The 16,916-nt window shown below is 41.4% G+C and overlaps 1 protein-coding gene across 7 annotated transcripts in view; it reads left to right on the top strand.

The window, feature by feature from the left end:
* The window catches only part of dip2a (disco-interacting protein 2 homolog A), a 94,600-nt gene that overhangs the window by 59,839 nt on the left and 17,845 nt on the right, over positions 1-16,916 (top strand). For 4 of the 7 annotated variants that reach the window (XM_063498643.1, XM_063498641.1, XM_063498642.1 and 1 more), the window contains exons 3-8: positions 4,404-4,523; positions 4,613-4,732; positions 8,179-8,448; positions 10,559-10,696; positions 13,074-13,115; positions 16,130-16,249. In XM_063498643.1, coding sequence (XP_063354713.1) covers positions 4,404-4,523; positions 4,613-4,732; positions 8,179-8,448; positions 10,559-10,696; positions 13,074-13,115; positions 16,130-16,249 — 810 coding nt within the window. The remainder of the gene's footprint in view (positions 1-4,403; positions 4,524-4,612; positions 4,733-8,178; positions 8,449-10,558; positions 10,697-13,073; positions 13,116-16,129; positions 16,250-16,916) is intronic. The other 3 variants (XM_063498646.1, XM_063498645.1, XM_063498644.1) reach the window with 1 other exon arrangement.

Here is a 16,916-nt window from a genome sequence, read left to right as displayed (position 1 = left end):
TGGTTAGGGGGTTCCTGTGATCTCTGGTGGTCATGTGACATAGGGCTCTGTTAGCCCTGTGTCATATTGATTTAAAAACAAGAGGAGGAAGACACAATGAAGAATATCTGAACATATTTTTCGATGCTGTTCCAGTAATGCAAATGCTGAGCTCTGTATTGTGTGTGTGATGATGCGTTGTTGTTTATTCAGTGGCTGTTTTCTTAATTTCTTTATTTATTTTAGCCAGCTTGTGCATATTTGTGCTCACCAACCTGTGTTGGGCAGTAGGTGTTTGGAGAAGAGAGGCGGTGTGAAGTTCATCCGTGGTATTTGACTGGGCTGGGAGCTTCTACTTTTTTGCATCCAGCGTGCTTCTTGCCCCCGATTATGCAGTCGCTTCTGTTGCTTCTGGCCGCCTATAAATCGAGGTGGTTTGCGGCGAATCCCAAAAAGGAGCTGCTGTCTGTATGCTTCATGCTTCTCCTCTATCTATCTAGGGTCCAGAGGAGTTTTTGGTTTGGCCTGATCTCTCGACACCAAGCCTAAGTGGAAACCAGTCTGGTGTGGGCTCCTCGCACAAGGGTTTCCACTGAAGTTAGCAGGGCTGTTATTTAGCTTAAGGCGGATCATCATCTTCATTCTCCAGCTCCCTATTTCTTGTCATCACACGGGGCGGTGTGTTGTCTTTGTGTCTTTCATGCTGTAGTTCTTTTTTTTTTTTTTTTAAATAAGAGAAGTTATAGATACAGAGTAGAACTCAGATTGCTTATGAGTCAGTGATATTCTTTATATATAACAAATGCACCTATTGGGATGAATAGATATGTTGTTATTTAGTGCTGTTTCACTGAATCAGTGGTTAAGCCTTAGTAGCTGCACTGTTAAAGTGGTTAAGTAGACTATGTGTTTCTGCTGACCTCCATATACAGTTTCATAAGCTGTTTTACTGCTTTATATTTCTCTGTTGTCATCACTTGTTTATATTTCACTGTTTGGGCTGCAAACTATCGCTGTCAGTGCTCGCTCCTCTGTGCAATAAAACTGGATAGCTTTCTTGTCTGTGTGTAAAAGAAGGTTTATTAGCATCAAATTAAGTTTCTAGAGAGGGCAGCCTTGAGTTAATTTTTTTTTTTCATTTTCAGTTTATGAATACAGCCATTCGCTAAAGCACATTTGAGCCTTGGAAGCGATACACACGTGTCATCAACCACCATGCCGTAAGTAAGCATTGGCATCAGACAGGTGGTAAAAATTCATCAGGGCCCACTGTGGACCAATAACGACATCTGCTGTGATGGAGCACGCCTCTTATTGGCTCAGTGTGGCGTGTGTCTGTAGTGTGTTCTGCCCAGCAACCGGATCTGGTGTCCTGGCTTGTTTTATAGACCTGCTTCTTCTGGGAGGTGGGGAAAGGCCGTCGTGTGACTGAGCTGTCAGAGCGGCTATATGAGGGACCAGCATATATTAATGTGTGCGTGTATCCATGCTTAGTGTGGCTTTATGAGTCAGACACCATACGATGCATGTCTTTAAATGTCCCCAGGCTTTATTTTGTCTGTGTAATGTTTGAAACTCATGTTGTTTTGTAGGTTTAGTTAGAGCGTGTGAATGTTGCTCAGCTTTGCAGCGTGTCTGCTGCTGCTGTCTGAGAGTTGCTGACAGTGTGGAGCTCACTGATCCCCCACTAAGCTGCCGCTGAAAAGCCAGGATGGTCTGATAGCTGACTGGCTGGGTGTCTGATGGAACAGCAAGCTAAATGCTGGTTCTAGCTGGCTGCATGTGGTGTGGCCTGTCCCCAACAACCTGTTTACTAAATGGTAGACTGACAAGGGTAGCCACTCTGCGTGGTTCATTGGATCAGGTTAAAAGAGACCACAGCACCAGAAAAGCTCCAAAACTGACGACAGTCTGGTACTCAAGGTTATTTTTTTTGATGGAACTATTAATGTTGGGACTCATTTATCCATGTTTGGTTCTTCTTATGTCTGTCAGTTCAGTATTAAAGAACTGTCTGTTCTTATTACACCACTCATTCAACTATAATTTAGAAACTGGTCCGTGTTATCATTTTTTATATATTTTATGTGTACAGAATAGTCAGTTAGGGATGTTGTTAACCAAAGAACATTTGATTGACAGAAAATTAACCAATTATCCAAGGAATTGAAAATTAACATATCATCTTTTGATTAACTAAACTGGAAAGGTCATTGAGTTCGCTCTACCTGCTAGCCTTTTTAGCCTAAGCTAATTTTAAATAAACCTAAAATATATATTTGCATTGTATGATGTTATTTGAACCTTTGTTATTTTATTTTGAAATGATGGAAATGGTTAAACAGTTTCCATCGTCATGAGAGGAGGCTTGGTCTAACCAACTGTAACCAACTGGATTCAGATCCAGATGTGACTGGGTGCATCCGCAGGCATAAAAGACAATTAAATCAAACTTATTAACATTAGTCTCCAGGTTGAATATAATAGCTTATTACAAACCCTGATATTTTCACATTTAAAAAGCACAAGTTGTTGTACTATTATAATGCAGAGGAGTTGTCTTGCTGCTTTTTAACCCTCTCCAGGCAGGCGTTGCAGATTTGCAACAGTTAAAAACTAACAACCTGATTACCCCACATACATATTTTATGAGTTTTTTTTACTCAGAAGTACCACTGCAGGACTTGTGCATTAGCAACAAAAACTTAATTTGAGCCTGAGAGGGTTAATGATATGTCAGACCGGCCCTTGAGGTGCGGTGTGTAATTCCCTCAATGTTTATTTACATGAGTGTCCAGATTTTCAGTAAACTGTCTGTAAACATTATGATTATTAGCGTTGCTCCTAGCTTTTTCTGGTACTCTGTTCTTCTTGTTACCAAAAATAATAGGTGAATATGACATGTTTAGACATGTATGTTAGGTAATCATGATTATAAAGTGGTTATCTGTCAAGAGGTGTATCTTGCTTCTAACCCTATGAGACCTGGGATAGGCTCCAGCCGCCCTGACTTTGAACTAGATAGGTTGAAGGCGATAGATATGGATGGATGGATGACATGTCGGTGGATTGAATGAATGGATGGTACTTTTTGTTTTGTGCAGCTGTGCTGTCTGTAACCTTGATTATTTGGCAGACATCTGATCCTAATTTATCTCATGCACAGAGACGGCTTGTTACTCACATAAAAACGTTTGTGTATTTATTCAGTTCTGTATTTGCAGCTTCGATGGTTTAATGTGCAGTGTTCATGTATCACAAACTGGATGTTTCTACTCAAATGCATTTCTAAAGTGAAAGTGAAAATTGGCAGGAATCAGTGGAAACATGGCACTAGTTTGAATTGTTTTGTTTCTGAATTTTAACCTTTTTTGTCTTGTGGTGGGGAAAATGTAGTTATAAACCCTTGCATGTGGTGTTGATGGTAAAGTGTCAATCCCATTGTGTCTCCTGCTGTCCTTTAGTGCTGCTTAAAATAACATTTCAGTACTTGTTACAGCGATGTTGCCTGTGTATTTCTTTAATGTGCACATTTTATTATTGATCGTTTCTGTGTGCACTTAAATTTTAAACAAGAAGAAAAATTTGCTCTATTACACAATGGGGGATTTTATGCAAATGGTTCCCTGGCAACATGTCCATTGCTCACCTCCCTGTCAAAAGGTTCGCTGGGTACAAACTTTGGATGTGCTTTACATTTACATTTGTCTCATTTGGACTCATTAAGTCCTCTGCACTCATCTGTTGTTTTTAAGTTTCCCGTATTTATTTATTTTTTGTCCCTCCAACATGCTTCTAATACATCCCATTGAGAGTGTCAGAGGGAGAAGAGAAGCCAGTGGTAGGAAGATTACTAATGGAGTTTGTATTGTGACCTTCCTTCAGGCAGTAGTCATCGGTTTCCCCTCTGATGCTCACCACTACTTAGTTAATGAAGCTCAAATGAGGATTGCATAAGCCAAAGTGTGAATCACTGCCTGACAGCCTCGTGCACAGTGAGGTTGCCTGGTTCGTGGGTTCGATAATTTTAGAACATTACAGTTAGAAGATGTTGTCTTTTTGACATTCATGGTGCTTAATCACCTCCTTTCAGTTACGTCTGTGTAATTTGCATTTGCCTCCTTTGGAAAACTTGGAGGCAGCTGAGAAGCAGGGAGAGAGGCTGGTTTAATTAAAGTGAATACTTTCTCAATTCTAAACTACTGCACTCAAACAGAGCCGTCTAAGTAGGGATTACCATTAAGCTTGTGGAAACTTTATCTAGTCAAGCAGTGTTGTGCACCATTGGTCTATGTCCAAGACACATTTTGCATAGAGTTTGTTGGCACAAGTCTCTGTTATTGATATTGGTACACTGTTAAAGAACATATATATTTTTTTGTTTCTGTTATAAACTATCTTCTCCCTGCCTTGTTTCTCTACAGGTGTAGATCCATCTCTGCAAATCGACAACAGGATCCAAGCCTCGTCCCAAGTTGCTCTTCAAGGTTCCAAATCCAACAAGTCTCGGGCTGCCAACACCCGGGATGAGCGCTTCAGATCTGGTAATCATGTTTCTGTACTGCCAAAAAGTTTTAAATGTCTTGTGTTTCTCTTTTATTCTGTAGCTAAGCCGAGTTAATGCGTTTCTTAGATCTGCACACAGAAGCCGTCCAAGCAGCTTTGGCAAAGTACAAAGAGAGGAAGATGCCCATGCCCTCCAAGAGACGGTCCGTGCTAGTTCAGTCTTCTGTAGAGGCATGCACCCCGCCAGGTGAGATCCCTGCTCCTTTAAATCACCTGCATCCCAGTTGGTTCTGCGCGTTCTCACTGGGTTGTTTGTTTGATATGTTCCCATGAGCTGTCGAGTGTAGGATGCTGAAACTCCATTGTGTCCACTGATCAAAAATTATGATGTCAAGCATTTGCTGCTGGAAAGAAAATGTGCGGTTTGCTGAATGTGTCCATTCTTCGCGACTATAAAAGACTCGGTTCTGACCGTTGTGTTCCCAGAGAGACCTTCCTACACGAGTGGCAGAATGAATGCATAACCAGATTTTGAGCATCATCTTGAAATGTCGACCTTTTGCCTGTTTGCATAACAGTTTGTATTGTGTGGGCAGTTCATTAGAATTTATGTGATTTCACAGCTTTCCAGCAGCTTCTTGTTTTCCCAAGAGTTTCAGGGCCAAAAGAGCCTTGTGCATGTGTTGTTGTCTTTCATTAAATAATCTGTAGACGATTTTATAGAGGGCTTTTCAAACACTGCTGTGATTTTTATCAAGTGGGGGACCTTAAAGCTTCAAGTCTTGGATAAAAAGAGAGGACACAGCGATAGAGCAAGTAACCGGATTAAGAGCTCAGACACAGTGGTGTGAATAGAAGAAGGAGAGGGACTTTTCATGGCTGTTTTGAGTTTCTCTGAGTGAACTATTGTACTTGAATTAGTCACATACATGAGACTGATATATGTGTAATGTACATACAAGGTGATCTGATGATCTGCTGCTTTTGTAAAGATGACGGCAGCTATTGTTTCTACATTTTGTCTGGTTAGTCAGCAGAGAAGACAAGAACAGACAAGAAACATCAGATGAGGGTTATACCATGCAACACAGGCCGTCACCTGAACAGCTTCTGCACATTCAGCCAACATTTGTCAAACACTTACTTTAAGTATGAATGCGTGAGTGGATGTACAGACCAGTAGGTGCAGTATACGCAAAACTTTGGAACTGATACATGGAAAATGTGCAAAAGTAATGGCAATCAATCAGTCAGTTGTTTGTTTGTTCCACTGCTTTGCTTGAGTTGGAAAGACTACAACATAACATCATACCCCCCTCAAGATGAATTGTAGTAACCCTGTAATAACCCTCACTTATTATCTAGTATCTGGCTTAAATTTCAATGTGTCACGTTGTCTGGCTTCTGAACAAAAAACTGCCCAAAAAAGACATTCCCACCAGCCTGTGCTGTACAATATATCCAATAAATATCAGCATGTTGACATCATAATTGTGAACACGTTTGTACCCTGATACTATCAACATTGAACTCAAAACCGACTGAGCGCGAGTGCAACCCTTTGATTGCTAAGCTGGAATTATTGTACCTAGCCTTGTATCCTATGCTGTATCCTAGATCATAGCCTGATATGAGTGCAACAAGAAAGTCTTTTATTAAACAGGAAACAAGGCAGAAAGCAGTTGTCAGTTTGCTTACAATGCTAATGTGTCGGGTTCATATTTCCTTTCTGTTTTTCCTTTTTAGCTCTGACGTTCTGTATTTAAACTCAATTAATTCCCCCCTCCCCACCGTGTGCATTTCACTTAAAGTAGCTGTTGCTCCAAGTCCAACATGATCAGCTCAGTTTCACTTGTGATGGCAGAGCAAAGAAGACACACGTGTACAAGGATAAATGCAACGAGTCTGATTAAACAGACTTTCCATCATGATCTTGCATTTGCCAATTAAAATTCATTTTCTATAGACAAAAATCAGTGAAAATAAGCTCAGCCTTTTAACTGCTGAAGCTTCATTAGTTTGCCTGTTTTTGTTCATTTGTACTTCAAGCAGATCTCAGCATCTGCTACTCTCCCTGCTCACTGTTACTCTTTTAAATATCTCATATGGCTCAGTCTTCACTGCCTCTTCTGGTTTTTGACTACTTTTTGGTGAAAAATAGCACCCCTCTCCACCCTTTTTTTGTATCCGTCCACCTCTCAATTTCTGCTTTGCATGTCTTCTTTAACCCTCTATTTCACTCTCCTGCAGGGTAACTGTGCCAAGGTTACCAAGATAGGGAGGCAGATTGGAGTGAGGAATAACAAACTGAATCATAAATGTGAGATAAACTGCACGAGTCCACCGGCTGTAGAGGCATTAAATTGGTTTGTTATAATCACACCTCCTTTAACCTTCCGCTAACAGCCTCTCCAAGACCAAGGAAAGTCGAAGCAGTACTTTCACAATGTCTTAATTTGTTGGACTTTACTTGAAACTGTGTACTGTGGGAGATTAGTGGGATTAATTACATGAAGGCTCATTAGCTTAGAGAACATCCATCAGGCACGTGCTGATCACACATGAAGTCATAGCCCCTTTTTTTCTAGACAGTACTCTTTTTCTTTTTCTCCCCCTCTTCTCTCAGTGACTCGTTTTCCAGTTAATCAACAGCATGATGAATTTTAGTGTAGCAGTTTTCTATGATTGGATGAGTTTTATTGTTTTCTTGGGGTTTAGTGAGTAGGTACGCTATTTTACATGGTCTGGGATGAATAATGGCAAAAGCTGGGAAGTTTCTTGGTGATTTTATAAACAGTTAGGACAATTTTTATCCAAAAATGCATGATAGTGAACTGCCCTTTCACTGAACTCTGTTCTCTGCAGAATTCATAATGCAAGACTAGTCTGCTGCTGGGTAACTTAAAGGGAGCTTGGCAGATGAAGTGGAATATGTTCATTTTAAATGATCATTACATTACTTTGAAGCTGTTCCTGTTTGGGCTATTTTTGAAGAGACCAACTGCTCACAGTTGCCTCAAGGGAGAGAAAATAAAATCACCAGTGTCTGGTTTTGAGTTTGAGTCCAAGTGACATGAGAAAGGGAATTTATTATACTAACTACAGTTTATGTTTGTATTGTGTGCTACTACAGTATGTAGTTATGTGTTATTGCAATTGTCTTGAGGTAGAAATTCAGCCTTAATTAATAGCTAGGCAATATGTAAGTGTGCTGAGATGCTCAGAAGAAAGCTCCCATCTATTTTATTTTTGATCATTCATATTTTTGATGACTGCAGACACCTAATTTACTCTCCCTCCTTTTCATCATCATCTTCAAATATGCAACACTCTGTCTCTCCCTTGATACATGTGTTGCAGGTTTATACTTATATATTGCACATGTAGTTACAGTGTGGCTCCTTACAGGCAAATATTAAAAACATAGTAGTGAAGCCATGAGAGATTTAAAAACAAGCATCTCTCAGCCTAATTAACTTCCATCCCCATTAAAGTCATCCTACCCATCCCCTGGCTTATATGTACTCTATCAGTATGTATAAGTAGAATAATATGTCATCTGCATATCATCTAAACCTTGGCAAGTGTTCCAGGTTTTCCCATCTTGATTTTTTATCCTGGTGACACTGTAGACAGCCCCATGTTCTTTGTCCACTGTTATGACGCTGCCCTGTCTTGACCTGTCAAACACAGACACCTCCTCAGCGTCAGAAGACGAGGGCTCGCTGCGCCGACAGGGACGTCTGACCACCTCCACGCCCTACCAGGGCCACAGCCACCCAGCTGTTGAGCACTGGTTTAACCGTGTCATCCAGGGTTCGTCCACTTCATCCTCCGCGTCATCCACTTCATCCCACCCGGGAGGGAGATCCGTCACCACCACCAACACCACTGCCCACGCAGCCCTGAACGTCAATGCCGCAGCCACCGCTCTGGCAGACCTTATGGCACACACCCAGCTAGGTCAGTGACGCACGCACACAGTTTCAGATACTTTTAGCTGTTGCAGTGTTTAGTTGGTCCGTATTGCATTTCATAAATTATTTTGACCTCCTTCATTCCTTCATTCTAGATTGAGATGATGTGTTTAAGCCAAGCAAGAGGCCATTATAAATGATTTTTCTATTTCGATTGCATTTCAGTTCAGTTCAAACAGGAATTTATAAATGGAGAACTGCCTTCTTAGCTGTCTGTGTTTAAATTCTTTGTTTTTTATGCAGATAGGTTTTATATATGTACATACAAACAGTTTAGGGAGTCGAAGACCGAGTTTTATGCTTTTTCCATTATCCTCATTTTGTTAATTTCGGCAGAATATATGGTAGATACGATAACTGCTTCCCAGTCAGATTTGTCATCATATCAAAGGTGACATCTTAACCTGTGTTATGTACCGCAGACTGTTTAATCGCAGACAGACAGCACTGTCCTACACATCGATTGCTTTCTGAGGCCTTATCTCCCTCCAGATACAAAAAAGCACTCGATGATGACAAGACAAAAGGACCCAACCACCGAGTTTTAATTCCCGTCTTTCTAATTAGCCATCCTCTGCCATCTCACTGTCATTCGATCATGCGGAGAAGCTCTCAGCCACATATCTGTCAAAACCGCTTGTTCCATGTTGCCACGTGAGTGTCACGGGCTAGTTAATGAGATTTGGTGGATTATACACCATTAGTCTTGCTGCAGCTGCAATGTAAGATGGTGTCTTGCTTACTTGTGTGCACGTTTGTATGTGTGCGTACATGTGTGTGCATATGTTGCTGGTAAGACGATATCCTATTAGGATGGAGCTGCCTGGTTTTATTTTTTTCACTAGCTCGTTTCCCCTCAAGGCTGCTGTCATAAAGCAGCAGCAGCGACTTGTGCTGAATGGAGCTGTAAATAAATCTCCCATATTGCCTTGTTCCTCTGCCCCTCAGACACTGATTCTGTCATCCACTTCAACAAGAGACACTAAAAAATACTATATGTAGTTAAAGGAACACCAGTTCTCAATGTGGAGTTTTTTTTTTTTAATTGTCATTGAAAACCACTTCCATACATTTGCATAAGAAAAAAAATATGCACAAGTGCTCATCCCAAAAGTTGGAACCACTGACATCAGCTGCTATGAGCAGGGTTACAGCGATTGGCAGATGCTCCCCATAAATACTGTTTTCCATAATTTTCAGACCTTGGAAATTACCCCAAATTCTTTCTAGTAATGTGATCTAATAATTGGTTATGACACCTGTCAAAAATATGGCTTGGCTCGGCAACAAGGTATCCGTTTTGGCTCCAACTCCAATGTTAGACTGTAAACTCCAGTTCTCATGAGAAACTTAAAACAGAACAGCTGACCCTGTCACAGACAGTAATGGTAAATGGACTGCTTCCTATATACTCTTTCATTCACACAAGCACCTTTTTCTATGTCTGAGTGCTTTCTATCTAACATTTACACTCTAGGTGCAACTTTGGGGTCAGTATCTTGCCCAAGGATACTTTGGCATGCAAACTAGAGCAGCCAGGGATTGAACCACAAACCTTCCGATTAGTAGATGACCTGATCTACCTCCTCAGCCACAACCACAAGTATTTGTTATGTGTTCATTGCAGAGTTTGTAGTTGTGCAGTTAGGATTTAAATGCATGATCTTGAGAGGACTTTTATGTAATTAACTGCCAGCATTAAGAAGAAAAAACAACCTTTGCAATCTTTTTAAATGTTAAGGTTGTAAGAACTCTGACATCCAGCTTGAAGTGGCCAGAGAGTATAAGCTATGTTACATCCCGACAGGGTCACTGATTTTGTTAAAGGACATCTTAGTGTCTGGACATCAGTTGGTCTGTAAAATAGTGTAAGACATCTTTTTTTGATAATTGAGAAGAAATCCTGGGTACAGACTTTTATGTGTGGTGTTGAGGGAAGGTGAAAAGTTGAAATACAGTCTCTGCTTCGGCTCAGAGACTACCAGGCAAATCATATTGTTTGCTAATCCATGAGTTAGATCTTTATATAAGTTGCGAGCACCCACAGTTGGCCTTAAATTTGACCTTTTAACCCCCGACACCCCCACTCATCACAGATAACCACTCAGCGCCCCCTGACGTGACGGGGCTGTCGGAGCGCTCCTCGCATCACGCAGAGCGGCCCCATGTGGCCTCGGTGCGAGGCGTTTCCCGCGGCTTCAACCACCACACCAGCGTCATGGAGACCGCAGATGGTGAGTTTCCTGCCCACTCACACTCACACACACATATACACGCAAAGTCAACTCCCGTTTTCCTTCTCCCCTGCTGTTTGTCCCTCTGTCTTCTCCTTAGTCAGTCTGCCAGCGTGACTGGCAAAAGCTACTGACTGACCTGCTCATGTTGCCACGGTAACGGTGCACCTCTCCACCCCCCACCCCCCTGAAAAATCCGTCACGTTCCTGCCGTAATGTTTGGTTCTGTTAACTAACAGAAACACTGAGACAGTAAAGATTTACACAGCATCATGGTCTCGCTTCTCTGCGGCAAACAAATATTTGAGTCATGACATAAAACAGATCATTAGGTGCTCGGTTTTGCACTCAGTTTTTGCCATGTTGTTGGTGGATCTGTGCATAAAATAGCCTCCAAACATTATTCGTCATTCAAACTGTGCCTTTGCTTGTATGGCTTCAGTACTGCTACCAGCATGGGGCAGTGGATGCTGCAGAGGATAGGTACATACAAATACAGTAAATACAGTATTAACAGGTCATGTTCCACCTCATTTTAAGGTAGGTTTAAAAAAAAACAAACGCACAGTTGAGCACATTAATTACAGCCTGAGCTAAGAGGAAAAGAAGGGAGGTGGGTGAGGGAGTGTGGTTTTTATTCCATATAAAAACAAATTTGGTGTCCTAAAGAAGTTTTGGCTTTCTCTTATAGGAAAATTAGTAGAATTGGAGTAAAATGTAAGCAGGGTTTCATTTACCCAACCATAAAATATGTTTTGGTTTATCAAATTGCCGTAAGGGAGGACACACTCATTCCCTATAACTACTGTGTGCTTACGCTTGTTATCACCCACCATCTCCTTCAAATTTCTAACCCAACAAGTCCTTTTCCCTTTAGCATGACATCATTTAGCGGTCTATAAGAGGGCCCATATATCCAAAAAGTTGTCAGTTCACCTTTAACTTGGCAGAGAGTCTCGCCGTTGGAAGAACCCTGAACACTTTCCTAAACCGCTGAGTTACAGGGAGAGGTTTTTCATAAATCCACTTACATATACATCTTCTAGTGTGATTCCGTTTTAGGTGGCATCCACAATAGTCTTGGACCCTTACAAAACTTTTTTTCTATTATCTCAACGGGTTATTGAGTTTAGAGTTGTGTAAGGGCTGGAGACGATCCAAGCTGTTATAGGGTGAAAGGCAGGGTACACCCCATATAGTTAGGTTTGTCACATGACTGGCCTTTTACATTTAATGTGTGTTTAATATTGTGAAAGTATCCTTAGTTATGTAGGACCAGAACATGGACCACTCTAGAAACAATGCATATATTTCCCAGTCACCAATTTACATTTAAGGCATAATGGTTATATACCAGTATCTGTTTTCTTCATAATGTCAGGTGCTCTGTACTGCCTATATCATACATTATACTGTATTTTACTACTAAGAAACAGAGTGAGTGACCTGAATGCCTTTTTTCCAAACATCTCCATCATATATGACAGTTTTTTTTTTTTTTTTATATGAGCTGAGATTACTTGAGACCTATGAAAGAAAACCAGCATCTTGCTACAGATGACAATCAGGTTGACCGGTTCATTAAATCTGCTCCACTTTCTTTGTCTGAGTTTATCTTCATTCATTCAGTTTGTTAATAATCAGGCAGCCTGAAAACCGGAGGACACCTTGAGCAGAGAGCCTATAATCTCCCTGCCACCCGTGCTCTGGATTCTTAAATACTAAACAACCTAGCTGACACAAAAGCAGGAAGTAGTGGTTAAATCTATGGATCTAAACTGCAGGTTTTCCTATGCTGATTACTAAACATGGTGAAAGCGGTAAAACAACAGTGTGATTCCATTATAATCCCACTCTCACTTGCATGTGGCAGCTGTAGATTTCTCACACATTCACGCTCACGGCTGATTTAGACTTTTGCACGAATCTTTCTAGAGCCTATGGTGTGTTTTTTTTTGTTGTTGTTTTTTTTAGATGCCAGCCAAAATGGAAACAAATAAAATGCTGGCACTCTTTTCCCTCCTTGGTCCCCACACAAACATATTTGCCCCTCAGGTTTTTCCCACTTCTTCTTACATTCCCTCACACCAAGTTCAGTAGTTTGTGGAAACTCCTTCCAGCAATCTGCTGACATCTGTGAGTCCTTATAGTGAGGCAATGATTGTTATTCTCTCACTGATCAGGCCAATCGCATTAGTTGCGGGTTGCGTCAACACGATGCATAGTTACATCCTCGGGGAGGTGCACCTCGGGTTACGGCATAGGTTTTCAGAAGGGTTCTCTCTGGTTTTATGATTCAGTGCAGACATATAAACCCCCGTCATCCAGAAAGTTCACAGGAGCACTTCATTGACATCCTGATGTGTCTCTCCTCTAGGATGTGAGTGGAGAGGTGAAGGATCCCTCACTTTAATTGATGGTATTTATAACTGCTCCTTCAGCTCTATGGCAGCCTGCTGTATGTGCACTCTGCTGTATGTGCGTTTGTATTTGTGTCTTTGCATCTCTGCCTCTCACCTCCACTGTCAGGTTTACTGTGACACTTGTCCAAATCTTGTGTGTTATAAAAAATATATGCACAGCTACAGTGAATTCAGTGATACAGTGTGCATGTGAGTGTGTTTGTGTTTGTATAGCTGAGTATGTTGCAAGTGCTCTACCGTTTATAGCATCTTCAGGCAACGTCTAACCTGAATGTCTTTAGAAAGTGAGTGTGTTTAAGCAGAGGTGTAACCCTTCGTTTGGCCTTGCGACTAATTACTATGTTGACATACTGGTTTCTTATCTCAAACTGAAAACAACTGTCAGTCTGTTTCTCACTTCAGTCTTTGACGGCTAGCCCGCAGCCACGCAGTGACTTCTTTGATGGCAGCTGTCTAGGACTGCTGGCATTTTTTTTGACACATAGATGTGTGTAAAGAAAAAACACAAGTCACACAGTAGCTTTGGCTCCATCTGTACTTGGATACTGACGCTGTGTGTGTTGGTGTTTTATGCACAAATTTTGCCGATACAAATTCAGTATTTACGCGCTGTTTTCAGCTTACAATCTTTTAAAAAAATTAATTTTTTACAGAATTTTGTGCAGTACTGTGAAAAGTAAACCTTTACAGCTTTCATAGGAATTAAAAGGGTAGGTAGCAGTTAATCTAATAACTCTATAAAAGCACAAGTTTTGGCAGTTTGCTGGTCTGGAGCCTTCAGGTTTGTTAACATGGTGACAATGAACAAAGACAAGAAGCAGTGATCTTAAAGAAACAGCTCTTGCTGCCCATCAGTCTAGGAAGTGTTATACAGAATCTCATCACAAACACCTTAGACCAACTGTCAGTGATCTGGGCTGTACATCAAGGTCAAATCTGACCGATAAAGCTCTGCTGAAATTAGGTTATACACAGGACTGTGATACCAACCACAGCAGAAAACCTACAACAGAATGGCTGAATCAGAGACAAGAAAATACTCAAGGTGTTGCAATGACCCAGTCAAAGTCCAGCCCTCAAGCTGGCTGAAATGATGTAGCGAGACCTAAGAGAGCTGTGCATAATTGAATTGAGGCAAACCTCAATGAAATTAAAGCAATGTTGTAAAGAAGAGCGGCCAAAAATACCTTCAAAACGTGTGAGAGACTGATAAAGTTATACAGAAAATGATTGCTTCAAGTTATTGCTGCTAAATGTGGTTCTACAAGCTGATGAGTCATGCTCCATACTTAGTTTTCACAGCACTGCACAGAGTCCTATGCAAACTTTCTTTTCCACAACACTTTATCCAATCAAAAGACCAAAAGCAACAATAAGTTATTATTATGAACAGGTGTTTATTGTATCCGTAGCCTGATAAGGCTTATTTTTATCCCGCCAACCTCCGTTGTCATCCAGAAACAATGACAAATGCATCAAGTGAACCATGCTGTTGCAGTGGGTAACATGTTCCCTCATTATGAGTCACTGTGGGTTATTTTGAGCCAGTTTCACATACTGTACGCCATCCTGCCTAAATCCATGGCTGGAGATAGTCACTATAAACACACCTTTGCAAATATAAATGTTTGAATAGAAAATCCTAAAAGCTGCAGTGCCCAGCTGACACAGGAAATTTTATGTTTTTAAAAAACAGGACCATGTTTTTATGACGCATTTTTATGTTTAAAGTGCTCAGCAAGACCGGGCCCCAGAGACAATTTTTGGCTGGGATTTGTTAACGATAGGAAAAATATGGACTAATACTAGCCCGATCCTATAACTCTGTTATTGTTTACTGTAAAGACGTGGTGTAACATTTTGTCCCACATTAAGGAAGAGCCAGAGATTACTACAGCAATTTATGGCTGTAAATGCATTCATTATAAGATCATGAACACATTAATTATCGTCATCATCACAGACGGGTCCTGGTTGGTCCAGATATGAACGATCAAGCCTCATGATGAGGTGGGTGGGGGAGTTCAGAGCCAGGATGTCAGGGGCTGCTGTCTAATTGGTCCATCAGGTGCTGCACTGACCCCCACATGGTCGATCCCTGGTACATCTGTCCCTGCATGAGGAGGCAGAGTCTGTCTGAGCTAGGTTTATTATTGTAAGATAAATCAGGCAAGCTGTGTGCAGCTGTGGCCTTTAGCTCCCGTGGCTGTCTGGGTTGTCGAACACAGCCGCCCCCCTTTTAAAGCTAACTATATATTTATCGGGTAAAAATAATGTCTGATGATGTTTATAGACTGAACCTCACCTCAAACGTGACTCTTAACGGCACATTCGGAGTCTGTTATTTTACGTTTGTCTTGTTTTCTCTCCTTTTATGATCTGGCTCAGTTTTTATATAAAAAACGATTTAAGGGTTAATTTTAAAGTGTAACATGCACGTCAGACCATTTATCTGTGTTCTGATTTAAGTCGGGGTTAGGTGATTTTAGCCTCTCACTGTCTCTATTTTATAGCATGAAACAGGCACCTTTTGAGACACCTCATGAATCATTTTCTGCAGCGAGTACATCTTTGTTGCTAGGCAGCAGGCGAGGCGGCTCCTCGTTTCCTGATTTCCTTTTTTCTTAGCCTTTGAGGTCTCGCAGTGATTCCAAAGACTTCCTACTAAAACACTGTGACTTTAAGGTGACTGCACAGCGCAGGACCTCGTGCTCCACTGCTTTGTTGTCCTGCCACAGTGTGACTGACAGCTGGTTGTCCTCTGTGCCTCATTAGAAAAACACACTGACCTTGTCTCCTTTTCTTTCCTTATCTGTCCCTCCCTTATCCACCCCCGTCCTCCATCAATCTCTCAATCAATCTGTCTGCACATGCCCACGTCCCACCTGCGCCATCACAATTATCTCCACTTTTTCCTGTCTGTATTTCTCTACATGTTTTTTTTTCTTGTCATGTTTATGTCCTCCCAACCTTTTTTTGTCTTTTCATCTCCATGAAACTCATTTTATAGGTGTTCCAGTCAACAGTCGCGTCTCCAACAAAATCCAGCAGCTGCTCAATACACTGAAGAGACCAAAGCGTCCACCGTTGCGCGAGTTCTTTGTTGACGACTTTGAGGAGCTTTTGGATGGTAAGCCCACCTGAATGTAATTACAGTGATTCTGCTGAATCAATAAATCTTCGTGAAGAGAAACTCTTTCACACTCCTACTCTTTCGAATGTGATGCTCACATCGCGTTGGTTTTCCAGCTCTAATAATAGTGATCTGTCTAATTCTTGTTGTGGCCAAGATAAAAATGTGACTGTGACCTTGCCAGGTCCCACAAGTAAACAATCAAGGCACGGTTTTAGCTCAGTGGTGGTTATTTTGGCCCTGAAGACCACCAGGTGTTGAAAGGGAATTTTTTAGGGAAGTGCACACGGACTGGACCAGCCCTTCCTAACCATTTCCTCCATTCCAACCAAACCCGTCGGTGGGTCTGGGTGGTACTCTGCCACTCTGAATAAACACTGAGTGAATGAAAATGCAGCGGGAATAGCAGTGCATCAGCAGGTAACTAAAGCTTCAGTGTGAGCAGAAAAACACACTCAGAGGTAGGATCCAAACACTGATAAAGATGTTATATTTGGCGGAGATGTGGCTTATCTACTCCTTTAAACAGGTCTGAACTCTACTGCTCAGAGAGTCTGAAGGTAAGAATAGAGATGAAGAGATGGAAGTCAAATCCAGAAGTCAATAGAGTACTTAAAGAAGGAGCGAGGCGAGACCTATGATTTCCAGTAAGCAGCAGCTTCGA

The sequence above is a fragment of the Pelmatolapia mariae genome, linkage group LG16_19 (genome assembly GCF_036321145.2).
Source record: "Pelmatolapia mariae isolate MD_Pm_ZW linkage group LG16_19, Pm_UMD_F_2, whole genome shotgun sequence".
Taxonomy (NCBI): Eukaryota; Metazoa; Chordata; class Actinopteri; order Cichliformes; family Cichlidae; genus Pelmatolapia; species Pelmatolapia mariae.
Note: the sequence above shows the minus strand (reverse complement) of the source record. Positions and strands in the feature narration are given on the sequence as shown.